Source organism: Poecilia formosa, unplaced genomic scaffold (genome assembly GCF_000485575.1).
Source record: "Poecilia formosa unplaced genomic scaffold, Poecilia_formosa-5.1.2 Scaffold39, whole genome shotgun sequence".
In the NCBI taxonomy this organism is placed as follows: domain Eukaryota; kingdom Metazoa; phylum Chordata; class Actinopteri; order Cyprinodontiformes; family Poeciliidae; genus Poecilia; species Poecilia formosa.
In genome coordinates, this window is record NW_006799978.1 from 1,027,753 (window position 1) to 1,050,287 (window position 22,535).

Genomic DNA, 22,535 nt, shown 5'->3' on the forward strand with positions numbered 1-22,535 from the left:
ATGGATGGATGGATGGATGGATGGATGGATGGATGGATGGATGGATGGAATGTGCATCATTTTATCTGCCTCTCTTACCCTGATGCACTGGAAGAGGGCAAATCTGAATTTATAACTTGATCTTCTTGCATTGCTCCCAAACGTTATGCTCCCTTGCAAACTGAAGCCTTTTCTCTAGTTAGCCTCACTAATTAGATGTTTGCTGACTTCTACACAGCTGCTCAGGCCCAAACTCTTCCCTTCACACTGTGTGTAGAAATGCTCTTATTTTTACTACTAAACAACCTTAAGTTATACTGTCGTTTTTCTTCTATTTAATGTTAGCCAATGTTTAAGAGATCCAGTCATTCAGGATTCTTTTCAGACCACATTTCTTCCTGAAAACAATGGTTCCCTACTGTTTTTCAGGTTTTTAAATATTCATTGGACATTTAACCCAATTTTGCAATTTCATCAGTTTTTTCTCTGCTTAATGCCAATGATTTGACCTTTTTTAAATAGACTAACATCTTTTCCACAACCATGGGGTGTGTCTTTACACATGAAGTCTAAGAAATGAGACGCAACCATTGCATCAGCTGGAGTCAACCAAGTGAATTTCCAAATTGTAGGGTTTTTTTAAACTTGTGTGTTTTGCCTGAGAACCACAAAGACCAATCACTTCACTTTCACCTTAAAGCAGATCAGAATGAAGTTTCAAAGAGAGGGGATTATCTGACTTATAATCAATAGAAATGATCTCAGTAATAAAGATGTTATCGAGACAACAAGCTACTTTCAAAAATGTTGTAATGTTGCAAAGTCTTACTTAGAAAATTGAGCAGAGTTTTAAGACTAAATTAGATTTATTGACAGTAGCTCTGTGTAATCCTCTGTATTGATCCGTCAGTCAAAACTCATTCAACTATTGAAGTTACACATTCAATCAAACACCTGCAGCCTGAAACATGAAAAAAATAAATAAATAAAACCTTACCATGACGTTTAGTTCCAGTTGTCAAGGGCACTACAAGGGCAAAGAGCAGAGAAAGATGCTCTAGATATCATAATGCAAGAAAATATTTCAAAACATAAATATCCCCAAAATAAGTTAAGTTTTTATTGCAGTTCCTTAGATTCTAATGGAAATTTGTAATGTCTTTATTAACTTTATTAATGTAATGCCTTTATTAACAAAGGCCTGCAATCATTCTGAGACTGCAGAGATCTTCACAAAATTCAGAAATAGTCAAATCTTCATTTCACCAAATAATTCTTTCAACCAAGTGGAAACTAATACATTGTTTGCCCTTCTGAAGACATGTAAAAGGTCTATCAAGGTAGTTGCAATAATTTAAAACAAACAACAATGCTGCTGCATTCCTTTCTGACTAAATGTACTCAAATTAAAGGTTGGATTTTTTTTTTAAATTTTATTTATTTCATCGTCATTGTGAGATGATGCTGCTATAAGACATACTACAATAAAAGACTATTTTTAAGGCATTACACAACTTTTCCAGTGGTTTTATTCAATGTAGAGGGTGCTGTAAGGTGGAGATAACTACATAGAAAAGGGTTTCACTTCTCTCACAGACTAACTGAACACAACCACTCACAAGAGGCTAATAGACACGATAGAGAAAGTTTTTTAAAAATATAAATCAACATAAAATTGAAGGTTTCTTCTCTCTAAAACACTGAGAGTCACGAGCATCTACAGTAAATTCAGTTATCCTCACCATGATGGTTTTTCAGCAAGCAGAAAAAGCACTAAAACAAGCTGTGAACAGGTGTAAAGAGTGTTAACACATTAGCAGAAAAAGACTTAAAACAGATGATCGCTGACTCAGCAGGACAGCTGTGAGGAGAGGTGTGAGGAAATCGGTGTTAGAGAGACAGAGTCGTCGTTTTGTGTTACCAGTACCTTTCAGGAGCCAAGCCAGAGCTGACTCTCACCAGTCGATGTGCCTCGGAGGAGCCGAGGCCCGTGGAAACCTGTTCATTGTGTCATATGTTGGGACGCTACCGCCACAGGAACAAACACGCACACAGGGAAAAACGTTACCAGACAGACTCAACATTTTACATCCACTCCCTTTAGGTGGCAAGAGGAGAAGGGTGAGCAGTTCACACAACAGAGAGCAAAACATTCTCTGAGGATCTTACTGTGCAAACAGAGTAGTTTAGTGCTGACCAATTAGAACAGGTTTTAAATTATGTAATACTCTGATTGATGCATGAGTTTCATTCCAAAAGATTAATGCAACTCAAATAGAAAGATAAGGTTCAATAAAATGTTGTATTAATTTTGCAAGTTCAAACTGGAAATGAAACTCCTATTTTTTCAAACCGCAACAAGTCAGAGCAACTCCTCATTTAAATGTTTTACTCTCTGTGTTTATCTTGTTGGTTCAAGATGCAAACTCATCTGCGTCCAAATGCAACTTAAAGAGATAAAACACGCAGTTAAGCATCTGGTTAGATTCAGAAAAGAAAATCAAAAGTAGCAACATATCCAGGGACACACTAAAGCTCAACATGCTTGCCTCTCTCTGAACAAAATGATCAGGTGTACATTCATCGGACTTTGGCCGACACTAAACGAGAGGAAACAGGAGAAGATTTCATTTCATTCCACAGGAATTTCCCAGCGTCAGAAAGAAAGCAGTTGGTTAGTAATACGGAAGATTCCCTCAAAACCACCAAGCGAAACATTTACAACATGAAGTAGTGGTAGCAGACAGATTCATCAGCCTCAAGGCTCCCATGACTGTTGGAAGGTGGAAGATCAGACTGATTATTGGGAATTGAAACCCTAATTTCTCTTTGATGAAAGAGAGTTTAAGTGAGGGTATAGTTTTCCTCAGTGTAAAGACTGAAAATTTTGTAAAATGTGCTCCTTCTTTTTCTCCACCAAGATGTTCCAGCTGTTATTTTTCTAACACTCACCTGTAGTTTAACTTTGCTTACTGTGATAAGCAAGTATTTTAAGTATAAATCGCAATTACGTTCCTTTAAGTTGTGATATTTAAAAGGTTGATTGTGAAAATGGCACTTCTAACAGAGTTAGTCCTTTAGATACTATCTATGACAAGCCTTTATTAGTATTTGTTTTCCAATAATCTCCAGTCTTCAAGTTGATTAACCCAAATCGATCTTTATTCCGCTCCATATTTCAGCCTCAAAGAAAACAGTAGGGCTATGATCTGATGCTCATCAACAAACCCCACACCCCACCCCAAATGCTAAACCACTGCTGAAATTCATTTTAAAGCACTTTTTATCATAAGTATCAAAAAGTTGATTCCGGATTGTTTCTAATAAAAGCTACCACTACTTGCCAGTTTAAATCTTTGCTATAATATCACATCGACTTATGCGTGTGTGTGTCTTGAAATGACTCCCTCTGCGAGCATGCACTGTGTTCAGCCATATTATATATAAAACCAACTTCCCAGGCATGCATCCACCTCCACCATGACATGCAGTCAGCAGGATAAAGAGAAAGTTTACCTTGTCATCATAGGATTAGGAATACCTTGTGAACTCTCACTATGATAACCATTATTACCAATTTCCATACTGAAAATAAAACATTGAGAACAAAAATGGAATGAAAAATGAGAAACGCAACATGCTGAATAAAAATGTTTCCTTTATATGTGGTTAAATCTTTAGACAATATCAGGAGATGAATATGTTCTGAGTATAAACCTTAATGTTGTATTTACAATTTTTTTTTTTTATTTTTTACAAAAAACACTTTAATGATTGCAAGAGCCCTTCATGAGAGGTACTGTAAGGGGCACTTCTTAAACATAGCACATGACAAAAAGCCACATCGTTCACCCACATGAGCAATTTTGAAGCTCAAAAATGCAAACGAGCACCAAGAATTTAGTAAACAGCTTTCTATATACATTATTTGGGGAAAAAAAAGCACAGAGTGAGAGAAGTTAAAATGAAAAGGAGGTTGGGGAAGAACGTCTTACTTTTTCATGGGAATTGTCTCAACGCTATGGAGATACACAGAAAACAGGAACATAAAAATGTTATTGAGATGTTCAGCAAAAGAAATGCATCATACATCCTTCTGTGCAATCCAACAGTGATTGCACAGAGGGAGATGCAGTTGATCAGCTGATATATTACAATTACTATTACTGTAGATAAAGCCATGAGTCCACAGAGTCTGAACATAAAAAAAGGCCCATGAGGAAGAAATAAGAATTGACTAATTTATTAGTGTCTTTTCTTTGTAAAGTGCCAAGTGCTTGACAAAGAAGAATGAAGAAATAAAATAAAAAATATGGAAGATGGAAATAGTAGGAATGGTTATCACAAAGTAAAATGCCAAGTCCCAGAAACAGAGGAGCTAAGGGGAAGAGGAAAGGGAGCAGAAAATAAATCAAAACAGAAAAGTTTAGTAATACAGAACAGTTTTAGAACCCATTCTAAAGCAAACCAGAAAACTAACCAATTATATTCAGATACTCTAAAGAAAAGCCTAAAAGAGAAGGATGTCCTGCAACCGTCAAATATTTAAAATATATGTGCAGTAATTTAGATCTAATTGAGCCATAAAATAACTAAAGCTGCAGCTTTATAGTAATAATAGAAAGAGCAAAAACATGTGAGAAGAAAAATAAATGCAATAACTCACTCATCATAAACATCCTCTGTGTCCATCCTGCGGTAGTACTTGGCTAGTTTCACAGCTAGTATTACGCTTGGGAGCAGGAATAATGTGCTGCAGCCCAGACCCATCCAGAAAGTGTTCTGTCGAAAAGATCATTTAAAGAATTATGTTTCATAATTTTTTATGAAGTTAACACAATGATTTGCCTTGTAATTTATTTATACCTTTTATGCTTTTTCCTATGTGTTAAGACAATAAAAAATTTAAAACCATTAATTATTTTCCTTCCACTTCAAAATTGTGCACCACTTTGTAGAAATCACTTAAAATCACATTAAAATGCACTGAAGTTTGTGGTTGTAATGTGGAAAAGTTGAAGGGATGTGAATACTGTTTAAATGCATTGAAACTGCTGTTTTTAATTTGGCTTTGGTTTACAGACATAACATCTACATATTGACCTTAATCACTTTGGGTGAGTTATAACACTGCTGCACAACTAGATTTGTTTCACTTTAACTCTTTGGGGGGCTTAACGCGTTAAACATCTGCACTGAAACACAGAGATCTGCAGTTAACTGCATGAAGCTTGATTAGGTGGGATCTATTTTTATTATTGCCATTGTTACCATAGAATCCACCAGAAAACTGCAGGTCATGATCTGCGCCGTATCCAAGATGTTGCTGAAGGGCTTGCATGGTGCAACCTCCAAAGCCAACTACAAAGGATGTAAACAGGAAATGTTATCGCACTACTGTACTGCCAGTAAAGACAAAGTTTCTTAACTGTGGGACAACACATCTGTGCATTCTGACTGTTCCTGAAAAACAATAACATTGAGACTGAAACAAAAAGGTTTTATTGACATATATGAGAATCAGAGCTAAAATATCTTATTTTTCACTTTGGTTTGAATTCCTTTGGCTTTACTGCAGCAGAAACCATCGTGCCTCAAAGTAAATTCCTCAGATTTAAAGGAGCTGTAGCTTTTATGTTTGTCCTCTCTATATTTACCCCAAAAACTGTTATGCAAGTTTTTTGTTTTCCACTGTATAACACTGACCTTTTTTTGTAACTCATGCTGCAGAAAATCCTTTCACTAAACATGAACAAAGTAATGCATTAAACATAAAGTTAACATAATATGAAAATGGTAGATAAACACTTACTGATGTTTTGACCCATTCTATGTACTGATTGAAATAGCCAATAATGGTTGCTGAGTATTTTCTTGTTTCCTGTACAAAATTAGAGAACAGCTGTTAGTTTAATACAATCAGAAAACTGAGATTAAGCAAAGAGATACATTTTACCTGGTTGATTAAAAGTGTTGCATTCTGGGATATGAGATGCTGAGCAGCTTCAATGGCCTCAAGAACATCTGTGACTTTGTTCTGTAAAGACAAACTAGTCAGTACCAATGTGACTGTAAATATGAATTTTGATAGCGGTTTATTTACCGGGAGGTCAGAAGCTGTCCTCTCCAGAAACCTCATACTCTGGTTCAATGCACTCTTAGAGAAAACAAAAAATAAGACATTAGTTTCAGAAGTTAAAGACTAACAAAAAACTGAGAGCAACACATACACAATGAGTGACATTGATTTAATTGTTGGCATGCTGGAGGATTTTGTTCTAAAATCAAATATCCACAATGCAAAGACATAAGAACAAATACAATCATATACACCACATAAAACAAATAAGGACTGTCCCTTTATTTTGTCTAAAAAAATAACATTTATTCTCTTCGTGTGGCTATTTTGAACTATTTTGGCACAAATACTTCAAATATTAACTATAAGTTTGTGAAAACAACAATAAAAAGTGTGTCTGCAACAAAATAGCATGTCAAAGATACGTTGTTTGTTTAAAGCTCCAGGTAATAACACAGTTAATGCATATCATATCATAAACTTGTGCTTACCCTTGCTCTAACATATTTCTTGATGGTGAACAGAGAAAAACAAAACAACAAAACATAAATAAATGTTGTGCTGAAAACCAACAATGGTTTCATCTGTTCATCCTAGATGATATCTGACAGACTGGTTCTGGGCTTGTGGAGAAAATAAAGCTGAATATTTCATATTTAATGTGTTCTGACACAAGCCCGAGGGCAACAAGTGCTATTTTATTTTACAGAACAGCAGACAAAGCAACATTTTATATATTCACACCTCTATACCGCAGACTGTTACAGTGGAATAATTACTTAAAATTATTGGTTGTAAATGTTGAAACAAAGAGTCTCTAAAGCAGATGGATGTAAAATCAGCACAAAATGTAAAGTGAAAATTTCTTTCTCAGGCAAAAAAGCTGTTATGAAAAGACAGCAATGGGAAAAATGCAAAATGGTGAAAAGCTGAAATGACCATTACACCAAACAACCAAACTAAAATGCCGAAGTACAAAAGTCAGTTTTGTTAATTTATGCAACACCAATTAACTGCAAATATCATCTCAAGATTTACGAGATACAAAACTCCAATTCATAAACAGAAATATATAATTAAATCAATCTAAAACAGTTTAATCCTATGGGGGGAGAAAATTTAATGACATACTTCCAGTTCCAGTACAACATCTCTAAATCCACCAAGGTTTGCTCACCTAGATGCAGCCTACAGTATTTAGGTCTTCATTGTTTGGTGCAAGTGAGAGAATTACTTGTTTTCTTCTAATATTAACTGTATTTATCAGAGAGTCATTACATATTGAACGTGTATGTCCTCATTTTTGTATTGTTTTTATGTGGTTTAGGGTGGATAACTATGCAAATCTGGTTGAAACAGAGTTCTGCTGAAAGTATCTTGGACACGCAGTGGGGATTACCATGGCCTGCTCCATTGGAGCGATCTGTTGTCTGTGGATCCGCTGCAGAGTGGCCACATGGCCTTTCAGAGCTGTCTGCAGAGGTCCCCTGGGCTGGAGAAGGAGAAAAAACAAGTCAAGTTTTATTCCAAAAGAAGAGGAAGAAACTGCGTTCGTGAGATTCCTGCTGCCCAGACATTTCTTAAACCTTTGGTCACGTAACAGAAAACAATGCATGTTTTAGCTCTCACTCATCATACATCAGGAAAGAATCAAATGTTTTATAAATGTAATTCTTTTTTAAAAACACATTTTTCCCATTTTACCAAACTGCCAACTTTTAAATAACTGCATTTTGTTTTTGCATTTGAAAGTGCACAGATATTTAGTTTTTGCCAACACAATCATTCTGCATGAAAGCACACCAGTCTCTGTGTAGCAGCATCTGTTAAAAGAACTTAGTTAAAAGGATCACTTTCCATCACAATTTGAGAGAACAGGTGCATTAAAATAATCTCTTGTGCAGAGATGAAATAATATGAAACTCCATAATGTGAATGTTGGTGCATCAGATAATGTAACCAGATCAGCTGCCTTACCATCAGGTCTGTCTGGGACTCCAGCTCTTTGGCGAATGAGAGAACATCCACCACAGTGACTCCTTTATTCACCTTAAACAAAGAAACCAGTAGCTCAAACACTGAGCTTGGATGGCTTCACACACATTTATTAAATAGAAAGTTACATTTTAGACATGTTGATAATGCAGTGAAGAATTTATAGTTTATACAGTGATTTAATTTTCTTCAGGCATATTTGTGGTTTACATAAAAGATTAGAACAATTTGCCTCTGTGCCTTACATAATTAATGACTGCCACGAGCAGAAAGTCTGAATTCTTGAATACTGCATTTAATACGTTCAGACATTGTTGTTCTTAATTTGCCACCAACATGCAGGTCAAAGCTTTACAAAAACTTTCAATTTACATGGCTCACAAATTTCCAAATAATTGCAGTTATTCTTCACATCAAAGTACAGAAAAAACATGGGATTGTAATTTATCGTGTCTTTCTTCAGCTAAGGCCTTTAGGTCATCTTAGACCAAACTGAATCAGATCAAATCTCTTGTTTCCTTGTACAACTCAGAAATCAGAGGCTTCTGACTGAGAGAATGAAAGTTAAGCTAAACATTTCACACATTTGTAGATTCAGTCAAAAGGATAATTACTTTTTGCCCTCAGTCTCAGGTCTTTAAAGTAAAGCTGACTGATTGATGAAAAGAGCAAATGTCAAGTTCTAGCACATACCTCACACCTTTGGCCTGGACTGGATCCTTATTGGATAATTTAGCTTTAGCAATCCTTCACAGAACTCTGCCTGAAGCTTGTTAACTGATTTAGGTGTTGATAAACTTAGTAAGTCAATTATTAAATAATTTAAATACATTTTTTCACAGACATAATTTAACAATTGCAACAATTTATACATCATAACTCCAAAATAAAAACTATTCAAAACCAACCACTGACAGCATGCTGTGCTCCTGTTCATGTGTTTCTATAATCACAGCATGTGTCACCTCGTCAAGGTAGTCGGCGTAGTTGATCTCTGAAAGGCCAGCTTCAGAGAAATCTAGGAGGTTCTGCTTCCCCTCTGCCTCTAACAGGATTATCGCTCTCAGGTCAATCCGAAAGTTCTCCAGCTGATGCACCACATCCTTAGTGAACTGTAAACACAACCAGGGATCAGAAGTTTGGGTGAGAATATAAACCCTGAACGAATCAACTTTCACATCTACACATCATAATCTTCTTTCTAAACATTGTCTGTAACAATGTGGCAGCATGCTACATGCAGCATGCTACATGCAGCATGCTACATGCAATAGGCTCTGGAAGGCTTGTAGAGGTTGAAGGTAAAATTATTGCAGCAAAATATTAGGAAATCCTACAGAACAATTAGTTTCCATCTACCAGAGAACTATGACTTCAGAGAACATTTATTTTCCAGCAACATAATGACCTGAAGCACCAAGCTGAAGCTGCACAGAAATGGTTCAAAGACAGCAAGGTGGATGTTCTGGAGTGGGCTAGTGAAAGTCCACACCTCAACCAACAAGGAACCTGTGGCAGGACTTGACAAAGGCTGATCCTCATGCAACATGGCAGAGCTCGAATATTTTTACAAAGAAGACTGGAGTATCATTGCATCATGGGAATTTGTTCCTTTTATGCCCTTTGTTTAACTTGAAACTTTTTGGGAAAAAGATAATTAAGAGAGATCAAAAATATGTATTTTGATATTTACTTGAAAATCTCTTGCTTTCCATTTGTGCTATAAAAAATAATTTGTCCCTGGTGGCACCAAGACTAAATGGATTAACAGGAGGAACTACAAAAGACATTATTAGGTCTTCTTTTATTTTGAGGTCTTCTGAAAACCACAGTCATCATAGTCATCATTCTCAGACATGTCTTTGCAGAAGAAATTTTGAAAAAGAATGCCTTGACCAAAATATGTCTGCTTTCCCAGCCAAGAAAGATGTTTTTGTGCCACTATAAAGAGAACAAAAACACATTGGGACAGTAAACCAGTTTCCAGAATGTCACGTCAAAAGTTTTGGATTTTCCAGAAAACAAAAAATGTCAGCCATATAAGTTTTTACTGTGTGTTTGTTTTCTTCAGTGGGCTAAAATGAATGTTGTTTTAGAGTCCAATCAAAGGGAAGAGACCATCTACCAAATAGTGACAGTACAATCAAGTTTAGAAAGAAGGAAGACGATGAGCAGTTGGTATTGTCTTAACTTTTTATAAAGGTGTTACTCTCCACATCAAAAACACCGTCTATGATGGGTAAGATAAAATGGTTAAATGTTTAAGTTGTTTCATATCAGGACTACAGATCATTGCATATTATGAATCAAATATGGCTATATTATTGATTTAAAAATATCCAAAGGAATTTCAATGTTCATGATTTGATTTGATGATGTGGACAAATGTCTGGATGGATAATAACTACACTGGTTCTCCAAGGTAACCAACCAGAGATGTAATATGAAGAATACAACCCACCTTTCTGACTTTGAATTGATAGGAGAGCTCTAATGAAGACTTATTTGTAATATGAACCATCATTACTTTGGAGAATGTATTGTTACTTCAGGATGCACTGAATTTGAATATCACTCCATATAACACTGATTACTGACTGATATGCTGGTCAAATTCAAACCAAAAAACTTTGAAATAATTGAGTTCATTTTACAGAAATATCCACTCCTCCGATGGGAAATTAGTAGAGAAATGTTTGTGCATGACTTTGTTCCACATTGTTTGATTTTGTTCATTTGAAATTAGCTGTGAGCAGAAATAAATAGCTGCAGCCAGAGAAGACTGTATAATCCCACTCAAGACAATATTTAATCAGTTTTTTCTTTCAAAGTATCACATCCCACAACCTGTCAGGCAGTCCACACTTTTTCACACTTTTAAATATTATGTGCATAATGTAAATAAATGGCTTCTTCAGCAAAGTACTGATTCAAGGTTGCCGAAAGCAGAGGGAATGCCACACTGCATATATATAACCATTATTTTACAGTATATATACATTTTTTTCCAAGAGTACAGGAAACAATGTTATATATGCATTTTGAATTGCTATTATTAGATTAACAAATGTTAATATTTACACAATATCAGGCAATTGGCAGAAGTTTTGTATTCTTAAAATATTTTTTGCAATCTAATTGACTAAGGGATCATCAGTATGACAGCTGAAAGAAGCTCATTCATAAACCTATGTTGTTATCATGTTTAATGTTTACAACATGTTTGAAGCTCTTTTCCAGTTTAATAAACATTTTCTAACTTCTGTAACTGTGCTTATCAGTTTTATTTACTTTCTGTACATGACTTCCACCAACAGCATAAACCTGGACTATAGAGTATATGTTGTGCCTGTGCAGATTACTAACCACTGTGGTGTTCAGGAACGAGGAGATGTTGAAGACTTTATCGAGACGCAGGGCAGAGTAGATGCCTTTGTTCTGTTTGCAAGTACTGAAAAAGTCAAGCATATAGATTGGCAAGAAAACAGAGGAGAGAGAGAAAAATCAGTTTAATTCCAGTCTGAGAGAAAATGTTTGCTGCCACCATGTGTAATTGATTGGAATTACAGAGCTGATGTGTTTCAAAATTGGAAGCAGGATCATTTACTCAAAAAGCTAAAGTCTTCTTAAATTCTAACATTTAAGCAACCAACTAGTTTTCTTATTAAAGTTAAATCCATGTCTGTTTGTAAATGTAATGACTTTGGGTCTGCCATCGCAGCGTACTTATGAATCCCCATCAAGCAGTAGGATGATGAAAGCTTATGTAATCATACAGAAGTAAGCTGCAGAAAAGCAGTACTAAAGTGTAAAAAATGACACTAATTAGCTACGGCAAGTTAACTGCAGTTCCTTTCATTTGCATCCCCTCTTCCGTCTGGATGAAATATTCAACTGGAGACTTGATGCCACAAGCAATGAATGTGCCACAGCAGAAAGTTTTAGCAAAATATGAATAACCTCATTTGTTGATAACCCAACATCCAACAGAAACAGTTTTTTAAAAAGTTAAAAATACATTCATCAATGCTTTCTAAGATTTTAAATATAAAGAAGATATATACAAAGAACACTGAATGCATTGCTGTAGATAGAATCATCTCATATTTTTTTATAATTTAAAGATCTTGTTTTCTGCATTGCTGTTCTACTCTTCATATGCAATGCTGTTTATGTATTGCTTAAAAATGTTTTCTAAGCTGTCTGCATAAGAGACATGTGTATACCTCAACTAAAAGCATTTTACATTTGAATACATGCTTAAAAAACCCAATATGTTTATTTGAAAATAAATGTTCAATAAATTTGGGATCACAACAGAACTTTGCAGAATGTTAATATATAATATAATATAATATAATATAATATAATATAATATAATATAATATAATATAATATAATATAATATAATATATCTGAGTTTTCTTTGCCTGTACAAGCTTTCCGATGTCAGCTCCAATTCAGAGTCATTGTACATGTAGCCTGGAATGAAATTCTTCCACTCTGGGTTGATCAAGTATGGGGTGTCAACGACCTGGTGAAAAAAAGACAGAAGAAAAGTAAAAGGTCTCTCATTCATTTATGTTAATATGTATTCTTTACATTAAAGCAGTAAGAACTCTGTAGATGTATAGTTGGTGGAACTGTAGCTAACATGGAGTGGACTATTGCATCGCATCATTAAAACCCCATTCAGGCATCATAACATTATGACCAGTAAGCACCAAATAAACAAACGTGATTACCATGACAACCTGTCATTGGTGAAAGCAGCACAAAACTACAAACTCAAGGATTTGCATGTGGGGAATAAACATTGGCAAGTGTGGTTTGACCCAACTGACTTCCTACTGTAGCACAAATTGCTCAATAAGTTCATGCTGGTTCTGAAAGAAAGGTGTTGGAACACACACTGCAGCCCAGTTTGTGTATGGTGTTGCTTAGCTGCAGACCTTGCAGGGTTGAAACAGTATTCCCTGACATCTGTGGCCTTTATCACCAGGAATATGTAACTTTGCCACAAAGCAAAATGGTTCAGGAATTGTTTGAGGAGCACAACAAATATGAAGCATTGACTTGGCCTCCAAACTCCCCAGATCTCAATACAATCTATGGTGAAAGTGCATTCTCTTACACATTTAGAAAATGTTAAATTTTCTTGTTTTTATACTAAAAACCCATAAATAAAATTAAAAAAATGTTCCAAAACATTCCTTCTGATCCAAAGAGGTTAAAGGCAAGTGATAAGAAATAATTGTTGTCTGCTTTTTCCACTTGCCTTGAAGAGTTCTTTGGTGTGAAATGGCTCACAGAGAAGTTTCTCCATGTTTCCTCCTGCCAGAAAGATGGTGGTCAACACTCCCATAAGCATCCAGGAGAAAATGAAGCTAAATCCAACACCGCTGTGGACAAAAACAAATTCACTCTCAGGTGGGAAGTTTTGATTTATGTTCACAATGTTAACAGTGAATATTTTTATTTTGCAATTGTTATCAAGAATCTCCAATGTTTCTTCTCTCCTGCTTGAACCAAGATCAAATTAATTGAAAATCTTGAGAAAAAATAGCTGTTTGGAAACCAAAAGATTGAGAGATAAAAGGGACTGGTTAAGGTACAAGAGTTAGAACATTAAATAATAAAAACTGAGTTTCACTAGGGTATGCTAGACTTACGCCATCAGCAGTGTTCCTCCTGTATTGGAGATACATCCTCGTGTCGTCGGTGAGGCATGCTTGTCGTATCCCAGGGTGCCGCACAGAAGGCCCAAATAGTTAAAGGCCAAGACCAGAACCACCATGCAGCACAGAGCGATGCAGCCGATCCATCTGTGAACATCAAGCAGAAACTAAACAACATGTAGAAGCATCAAGTCCCAGAAGAGATTTGTTGAGTTAGGGATATTTTAATTGTACAAACAGTTTGAGCTAACCCTAGCCCTAACCCTAACACTACTATCTAGGAAATAATGTCAGCCACACCCATAAAATTAAATGAGTCACATGAAGGTGTTTGCTTTTAAAAATCACATCATTTTTTATTTGGATATCTTGCAAAACTGTATTACAGACTATCCACACTATTTTTCGATCTAAAAAAACTGGGCTTTCACAAATAATCAGTTTTAACCCTTTACAATGAAGTTCACATTGAAATAATTCACATAGGTTGGTTCTGTTAGTGTTATGTGGCTTGTTCTGATCAGATGTGCTTGGTTCAAGGCTGCTTGACTATGAAAAAAATTATGATCCAGATTATTTTGGTCAATATTCAGAATTAAAACTGATTTTTCATTATATTTAGAAGAACAATGCATTTCTCACATTCGGAAAACATGCATAGTATATGTTTAAATATAAATAACAAAAGAAATCAAATTAAAATTCTTTAAGAAAAGAAAAAAACTAATTACAAATTATTTGAAATTAATTACAAATAATCAAAATATCAATAATAAATAAGATAAGTAAATGTATGTTTGTCACAGTCAATCTTGAAAATATAATCTTGATCATATTTTAGTGTTGGATCCTACATATGTATTTAAATTTATGCTACATATCTTGAATAAATTTGAGTTTCCCTCTGCTAGTTACTCGTAGATACAGAAACGTGGTAATTATATTTTATTTGTTCAAAATAATGATACATTTCTATTTTAGAGTCCTATGAAATAGAACCTAACCTTTCCTGCACCGTAAAAAAATGTCCTTTTCCTTATGCAAAGAAAATTGTTCACTCGTCTGGATATCATTTTACCTGTAGAAGTCCATTTTGTCAATTTCAGGATAGTAGTCTTCGATTTTGGCGTGTGCATGGCTGATGAAGATGGTGAAGTTAGACAGGCAGGTCTGCAATGGGAAAGCTCTGGAGAAGCTGCTGATGTTGTTGCCGACACTGTCCACTAAATTCTGGACACCTAAACAAAAGACCAGTCATTGGAAAGGACGGCATTACTAAAGCAACAAAAGAGCTGACTAATTCCAAATTAATCTTGTGTTTCATAATTGATCTGATCTTTAAATGAAGCTTAAATGAAACAGCAGACATGAGTATGATCATCAAATGTTCGCGTTTTGCATCTGTCTCAATGCACGCTTACAAAGCAAATAAAAATACAAAACTATTAGATTAATTTTCACAACTAGAACATAATGTGCACAGCAGAAGTTGTGTTTTTGGGTTTGCTTTTACTAGACACGTACTGTTGACAACGGTTCTTGTCTGTTCAATCACAATGTGCGGTGTGTCATTCAAAGAGGAAAAACCCTGAGAAAAAGAGAAGACATCAGGTTTTTAAAATTCATAATGCCATAAAGACTAAAAGTTTTTAAAAAGACACATGATACTAGTTAAAACAAGTTCAAAAATGTGGAGGAAAATCCTTTAATTTATTCACACTCACCCTGTGGACGACAGAGCTGAGATCTGTTTTCACTACATTTTTCATCTTTTCCAGCTGAGGGTTCACATTAGGAAGCTAAAAATCAGTGAAAAAAACATCAATAAACACAAACACTGATGAAAAATGAAGATTACACAGTTTGGTATTAAGAATCTAAGTTATCCTTTTTCTCATTGATTTCTCTCACAATTTCCCACAAAGAGCTGAAATTGATGAGTTGACTAAAGATAAAATTTGAAGAAAATGTTGCTTCCTCTCCAACTAAATGTGTAATTCATCCTACAATCTAGGGTCAAGGTGAAAGAGACTTTAATAACTTTTGTAAAATTGCATGCAGTTAGACTGCAGCCACAGTCATTTGACTTTGAAGTAATATTGAAATGTTAGTACATAACATCAGACATCATGCAAGCCGGAAGAGCTTGTTTGTGCTGAGTTCAATAGCAAAGTGTCTCTATAGTACCATATGTGAAAGTAAGGTAAAGCCATTCAGATTATTGTTCACATCATATTATATTCTCATATTCTGTTTTGTACCCGGGTGAAGTTTGCACTCATCTGCAGCTGGGACAGGGACTGGCGGATGCTGTGGCAGAGCTGGGCCGTGGTGGCGTCCGATTCCTCGTCATGGCAGCCGGGGTCATCGAGGGTGCGGTTGATGCTGTCACGGACTTGGCTCAGGTTGAAATGAAGTTTTCCGGCTCCTTCCTGTAAGACCACTAGAGACACGCTGACGTTCTCCAGGGCCTCCTTGGTTTCCCTCATGGCTGAAAGGAATGAGAGCAAAAATGAGGCAAAGAAAAGGATTTGGTTGCTGTTATGGAAAAACCAGGCATGAGAGCTAAAATGTTTATTATGTTCCCTTGAAACATAATTATAAATTGTTCTTTATAGTCCTTTAATATAATAGTTTATGGCTGAAATCAAGTTTTAAATTTAATGAGGATTTTTAAAGGCTTACCACAAATTGACTAAAGAGGGAAACAATTTATGAAAATCTCATAATTCTGTCCTGGTAAAATGCAGGATGATATGCAAAAACACACTGAAATTATTTGCAGCAATGCTTTTTTATCCTTCTTCAACATAATTGGACCAATGTTTCAGTCGTATGTATGACACTTTATTTTTAACATCAGCATACATACAAAAAAACCAGAATATGTAATGTGTGCTTCTGTTGCAAACATTCAGACTCACAAGGGGACATTAACACTTAGAAATCACCAGGCCTGACTTCACTAAACACGTAAACGTCCTTCACACAAAGGTGAAAACTCGTTTTTGTTTTTTCCTGGAACAGCAATGATGTAAATAATTGTTTTTTATTATTGTTGATGTCGTTAATGAGCAGCTCGTAGTTTTGTAATCCAGAGTTTTGCAAAGCAGCAGTCAGTGTTCGATGAAAATCCCATAATATCCTGCAGCAAACGTTCAACATTAAACAGGATAAGGAATAAGAAGATATGGGCAAATGTTGGAACAGTGATAAAAAATGCAATAGGAGAAATAGCAACACTGACACTGTGACATAAATACTTTGTAAAAAGAGAGATGATTAATTATAATTATTATATTGAGTTCTTCAGGAACTCATAGACTGCTGTCTGGTCTTCTTCAGGTGTGCCTTGAAAAGTATTCACACTTTTTTACATGTTATCATCTCACAACCACAGAGTGAATGCATTTTATGGGGAATTTATGTGACAGACCAATGCAAAGCAGTACAAAATGGAGAAGAAAAGGAAAATAATTCATGGTTGATTCATGAAGTGAAGTTGGGATTCTGACATGACTAAATGTGGAAAAGTTTAAGGGGTTTGAATACTTTTAAAAAGCACAGCACATTTTAGTTGACTAGTCATATTCTTTTTGTTGTTGCAGGTTAGTTAAAAAGAAATTATGACTGGTTCAAACAAACATAGTTCAAACAAACATGTCACCATGAGGGACCACAGCTGAGATATTCAGATGCAGGTTGATGTTGGTTTGGACTTTCAGTGAGATCCATTAACTTAAAACTGCACTCAGCAACATTGTCAACCACATAAATGAAAGTAAATGCTTACATGACACAAACACTGTCATGTAAACATGAAATTGTTCTCACTTTAATAAAAAGTGAAAATGGAAGTAAACAATTCCCAATAGAAAAAAAGCAAATTCAATCCTGGAAATATTTCTCATCATAATCTTCTTCCTACTCCCATTTTTTTTTATTTGAAAGACATTTGTTGTCAGATGTTGCGTAGTGCAATTTTAATGTTGTAATTGTCCTCTGTGAAGATGTGACTTGATGATCAGGGAGGTTTAACATTTTTTAGGAAAAAAAACCCAGGAGGATCAGATAGTCGGAGCAACAACAGCATCAAAAGTCACAACATTAGGGATAAAATGACTGGATCATCGGTAAGTCATGGAGTTGCTGAGTTACCTTTGATGGCTCTCTGGATTTTCACTTTATGAAAAACATAAACAATATAAACAATAAAAAGAAGTAATAATAATTAAAAGTCAAAGACTTGCTTACAATATTGTAAAAGTGATTGCCTTAAATGATTACTCCGCAAGTTTAATTCATAAAACAGCAACAAAGTTATGCAATATGCTGTTAGTAGCAGGCTGTTAGTAAATGAAAGGAAGAAAAAATGTGTTGATGTACCTCCAGCCATATTAAGCACTTGGTTTAAAGCAGGATGGACCTCTTTTTCCAACCGTACATGGATCCTTCCCCCGAGTAATGGACCTATGTCTGCAAGAAAACAGCAACACATCTATCAGGCAACTGTAGCATATATATTTCTACTATTGTTATGCCTGGCTGCAAAGTTTTCCTTTTCCTTTTTCGCAATCTTTAACTCTCAGGAAAGAACTGCCTGCAGAAGAAAACTTGAATACTCAAAGGAAGCCTTCATTACAGTCACAGCTGGAGCTTCTAGACCCAGATATGTCGCTAATCAGTTGTAAAAACAAGTCATGGATAAGGGGAAGTAAACAAGATGTATTACCAAGAAGAAAAGCTGAGTGAATCATTTATGCCCACTTAATTCACTATCAGAGGCAAGAAGAAGATCTACTTACTATCTAGGTCATAGTTGACTTTGTTCTTGACGGTGGCGTATTGGGATATTAGGTAATCAATTTGCTGCAAACAAGAAACACAAAGCAAAACAGGCTTACATGGAAGCATACAGAAACTAGTTCATTAGTTCCACGTTAGATTCCAACAGATTCTGAATAAAAATGAGCTGAGTTTTATAAGACCCTGTAGGTAAAAATATAAATAACATAATGAACATGAAATGTTCTCAAAACACCACAAAATTCTCGAAACTCAGATGAAAAGTGGTTGTATTGGTTTTGAGTCCTTCTAACTCAAAAGAGGCATTTTCTGCCCTTTAATACAGAATGAAACAATAACACAAAGGCTGAATACTTAATGCTTAAAACATTGCAAAAAGTTATTTAAGACACATTTAAACCCATAAAATTAAATATTGGCAGTTTACAGAAATGCAATGTAAATATATTTTCATCATATTTTGACATCTTATTTCCCACACTGGAGAAATTGTTGCAGAGTTTTCTAAGCCACTTTTTCCTTCCACTTAACTTTGTGTTGAAGTCCTTGGATATAGCCCTTAGTGGACAACAAACCTTTATTTGTGGCTTACCCTCCTCTCAATGACTACTGGACAACTTTCAAATCAGTAAACCCGTAACATAATATTTCTGCAAAAGAAATATGTTTTTGCTGTGTATTCATTAGCAATATTTAATGAGTAATTGAAATATATCAGTTTTGATGTAATACAGCCATAAAATAAAATTATGTCTTTCAGTTTTTATATTGAATTACTAAAATGTATTCACTTTCAAATGATCTTAGACTTAGAGGCAGCTGTTAATGCTGCGTCTTTATTTTTGTCTCACCATCGGTGTGTCATTAGCAAAGGTGTGCAGGTCCCTCATGTTGCTGTTAACCAGCCGGCGTATGTTCTTCACCTGAGAGCTCAGGTTCTGGTTGGCTGCATACGCACACAGAACTCCAATCCTGCAAACAATTGGCAGATGCAAATATAATGATATTACTGTCTGAAAGCCGGGCATTTCCATTTTAAAAGCAGCGGGTTCTACAGAATGGGATGATGGCATGTCAGCAGCAGTAGGGGTCAGTCTTTCCCACTTCTACTTTTACATTAAGGCACCTGTAGAACTAGGTAATATTGTTATATAGATTCAATATAAATAACAACAAAAAGTGATGATTGTAGTTTGTTTACAAACGTTTAATCTCAGGTCCTCAGAATGTAAACAAATCTAAATTTAATTTTAAAAAAAAAGATAAAGCGTGACATTAAAGGAAGTCTCTTGTATGCTTCAAACAAACCTGAGTAGCTCACAAGACTTAATTAGCTCGAGGAACATCAAGGGAGCTAGCCCATAATATTAGGCTGTTTCCATAACTCATTTCCATCCCAGCTGAAAGCACCTCACCGCTGCCCCTGCTACTGTAAGTCAGTTCAGCTGTTCCTGTGAGCGCCAGGGGTGATCAGACTTCAGAAACGATGGTTCTATAGAAGTCAGAATTCATAAAGTGGGATTGTACTGCACAGAGAACCTCTTTCATGGAAATGCCTCAGTGGAATAAGCAGCTTTATGAATGATGTAAGATGAGTTGCTGAGAGGAATAACAAAGGGACTGACTCAGAGGCAACTGGGATGGTTTAGATCAATAGAAATGAATCGGATTGTTGTGACTCATTGAATAAAAAAGCAGTGGATATGTGAGTGTGTGTGTGTGTGTGTGTGTGTGTGTGTGTGTGTGTGCGTGTGCGTGTGTGTGTGTGTCTGTTGTTCAGCATAAGTACAAAAGCAGCTTGTACATATGTGGTGCAGTGAAGATGGTGTGTGTATTTCATCCTTACAGTGTTCTGAGCAGCAGCTGCATTAGTCACAGTCTTTATCATGAATAAAATCCGATGTGACATTAAACTGAAGACATTTTCCACATTAGGGGCAGTAATGTCTGTTTAGACTGGGCATGATGAGATATACTGTTTACAATTTCTTCTGACACTCCTTCATGTGTACAAGTGCTTTTCTACAGAATTATGAAGTTATTGTATTTCACTTTTCTACTTTTCAGTTAGAACATTTACATAAAATAACTAGTGCTGGGACATTAGCACATAGATTTTAAAACATTATGAATTTCAAAGCAAATTATTGTTTTGTTTTTTTTTTCATATAAACATTCAGAACGTAATCTTTGTATTTGCATGTTTCTAGTTCACCCATAAATCTGACACACAGCTGACGGCAAAGTCTCTTCTCTTGGCTCAATATAGGCTTCAAAAAACAATCTGATGAGATGCTGGAAAAGACTAATTGTGTTAAAGTTGTGCTAAAAGGAGTTAGCCTACATCAGCAAAGCTATTCGAGCCTAAAATAAGTTATTAGTGAAAATACCAGCAACAAGCAAAGAGCGGGAAGTGCATGTACCCAACTCTAATATCAGCAACCACAGTACACATTTCTAAAGAACAATTTTTTTGTAGAAGCTACATGAATGATTAGGGGTTTTTAAAATACCTGACAGCTGACTAGGTTTGATTACTCTTTGCACCAATGTGATGTTGAATAACCTAGATATCAGGATAAAAACAATAAATATCGCTGTTTTTGAGCTCTCATCTATTTATTCAATAATTTAGCAGCAAAAGGGGTTTTGAATTGAGAATGTTGCTTATCATATTGATTTATGACTTTTGATCAAAATGTAATTAGTTACAAATAAGTTGCAAATTAGTTGCTTGATTAAATTTTTAATTGAGTCCCACCACTAAAATTAACTTGATTTGACAAAAGTAGGGCTTCATAAAGTCTGTTACTGAATAGGTTGAGACTTGTGAATCAGCCAAACGAATAGAGTGAGACACAGGAATGATAATTTACCAGGGAAAGATCAAAACTGTCCACTTCAACCACAAACATTTTGTTCAGCCTTCTCTCTCTTCTGTTTTTTCCTTCCCCTATTGTAAATATACACTTTCATAAATTTGATATAACCTAAGTTTTTGCTAAATTTATGAAATCAAACTTTCTTGCTTGCCCACGTCATGTTTTCCTCTCAGGGTTGCATTGGGTCTTTCTAAATGCTCACATTACTCAATATTCTGTACATGTTAACATCAGGCTTAACATTAAACTCATATTTCCCCTGTGTAGAATCTGAACTCTGTTCCCTCTGCCTCCCTTCCAGCCCACCTCCTTCTGCTGTTCTTTGTCTCTCGCTCACTCTGTCTCCCTGGTGTCCAGCAAGGTCACTGGAATCTGCTGCTTAACAAAGAGTCTTTGAGCGAAAAGCAAAGCACTTAGCAAGAAGCTGGAGAGTCCCGTCTGCCACAGTACAATATGATTTGATTTATATTTATACTGCACTGATACGAAAAAATCTCTAAACGGATGGGTTGTACTTTTTCTGGCCTAAAGTGTTAAAAGTTTCTCTTTCAAAACTTTCTTTAAAGATTTAAAGAACAACCTGTTTTGTGAAGGTTAAGGTAAGTAAGGATGTTCTTATCCAACAGCATTCTCCTTTCCTTTATGTGCCTCAAATTTCTGCTTGTTTCTAGCCATTGGGATGTGATCACTACAGCGAAGCGACAGGCAGGCAATTTAATATTCACAGCATGCAAATTCAGCTTTTCTACTGCTGAATCGTGTTTCTCATTTATTAAAAAAATAAAAACCCAAAACAGACAGATTAAATTGGAGCCAAATGTTCAATTTCAACCAAGATACAGAAATTTCTTAGATGTTTGCCAGGTAGCACCTGAGGCTTCACTTCAATAATAGGGGGCTCTTTCTAGCTGTATCATATTATTATGGAATGATCCCATGAAAATCAAAGAGACTTGTTTTTTGAATAGAGTTGTGTAAAGTAGTTATGAGAATTACATGTGAAACATGCAGTGACATCACTCTAAAAGTGTTCAGATTGGAGAAACACACACCTGAGCAGTATCTCTCTGCTGCTCCTCCAAAGTCACCTCTTGCTTCTCTGATAAGGCCATCCTC

General features: G+C 35.5%; 1 protein-coding gene across 22 annotated transcripts in view; it reads right to left on the reverse strand.

Moving 5' to 3' along the window:
- Positions 1-22,535, reverse strand: part of prom1a (prominin 1a) — a 67,004-nt gene that overhangs the window by 3,250 nt on the left and 41,219 nt on the right. For 2 of the 22 annotated variants that reach the window (XM_016670922.1, XM_016670926.1), the window contains 25 exons: positions 19,389-19,509; positions 18,537-18,600; positions 18,118-18,207; positions 17,890-17,913; positions 15,993-16,222; positions 15,456-15,530; positions 15,256-15,319; positions 14,810-14,969; positions 13,726-13,878; positions 13,332-13,455; positions 12,484-12,587; positions 11,420-11,504; positions 9,019-9,165; positions 8,036-8,107; positions 7,458-7,550; positions 6,550-6,567; positions 6,083-6,136; positions 5,936-6,016; positions 5,792-5,860; positions 5,251-5,340; positions 4,646-4,761; positions 3,975-3,998; positions 3,496-3,564; positions 1,907-2,004; positions 977-1,006 (listed from right to left, as the gene is read on the reverse strand). In XM_016670922.1, coding sequence (XP_016526408.1) covers positions 1,935-2,004; positions 3,496-3,564; positions 3,975-3,998; positions 4,646-4,761; positions 5,251-5,340; positions 5,792-5,860; positions 5,936-6,016; positions 6,083-6,136; positions 6,550-6,567; positions 7,458-7,550; positions 8,036-8,107; positions 9,019-9,165; positions 11,420-11,504; positions 12,484-12,587; positions 13,332-13,455; positions 13,726-13,878; positions 14,810-14,969; positions 15,256-15,319; positions 15,456-15,530; positions 15,993-16,222; positions 17,890-17,913; positions 18,118-18,207; positions 18,537-18,600; positions 19,389-19,509 — 2,197 coding nt within the window. In that variant the 3' untranslated portion in view covers positions 977-1,006; positions 1,907-1,934. Of the gene's footprint in view, positions 1-976; positions 4,358-4,641; positions 4,762-5,250; positions 5,341-5,791; positions 5,861-5,935; positions 6,017-6,082; positions 6,137-6,549; positions 6,568-7,457; positions 7,551-8,035; positions 8,108-9,018; positions 9,166-11,419; positions 11,505-12,483; positions 12,588-13,331; positions 13,456-13,725; positions 13,879-14,809; positions 14,970-15,255; positions 15,320-15,455; positions 15,531-15,992; positions 16,223-17,889; positions 17,914-18,117; positions 18,208-18,536; positions 18,601-19,388; positions 19,510-22,535 lie in introns of those variants that run through there. The other 20 variants (XM_007551006.2, XM_007551009.2, XM_016670929.1 and 17 more) reach the window with 19 other exon arrangements.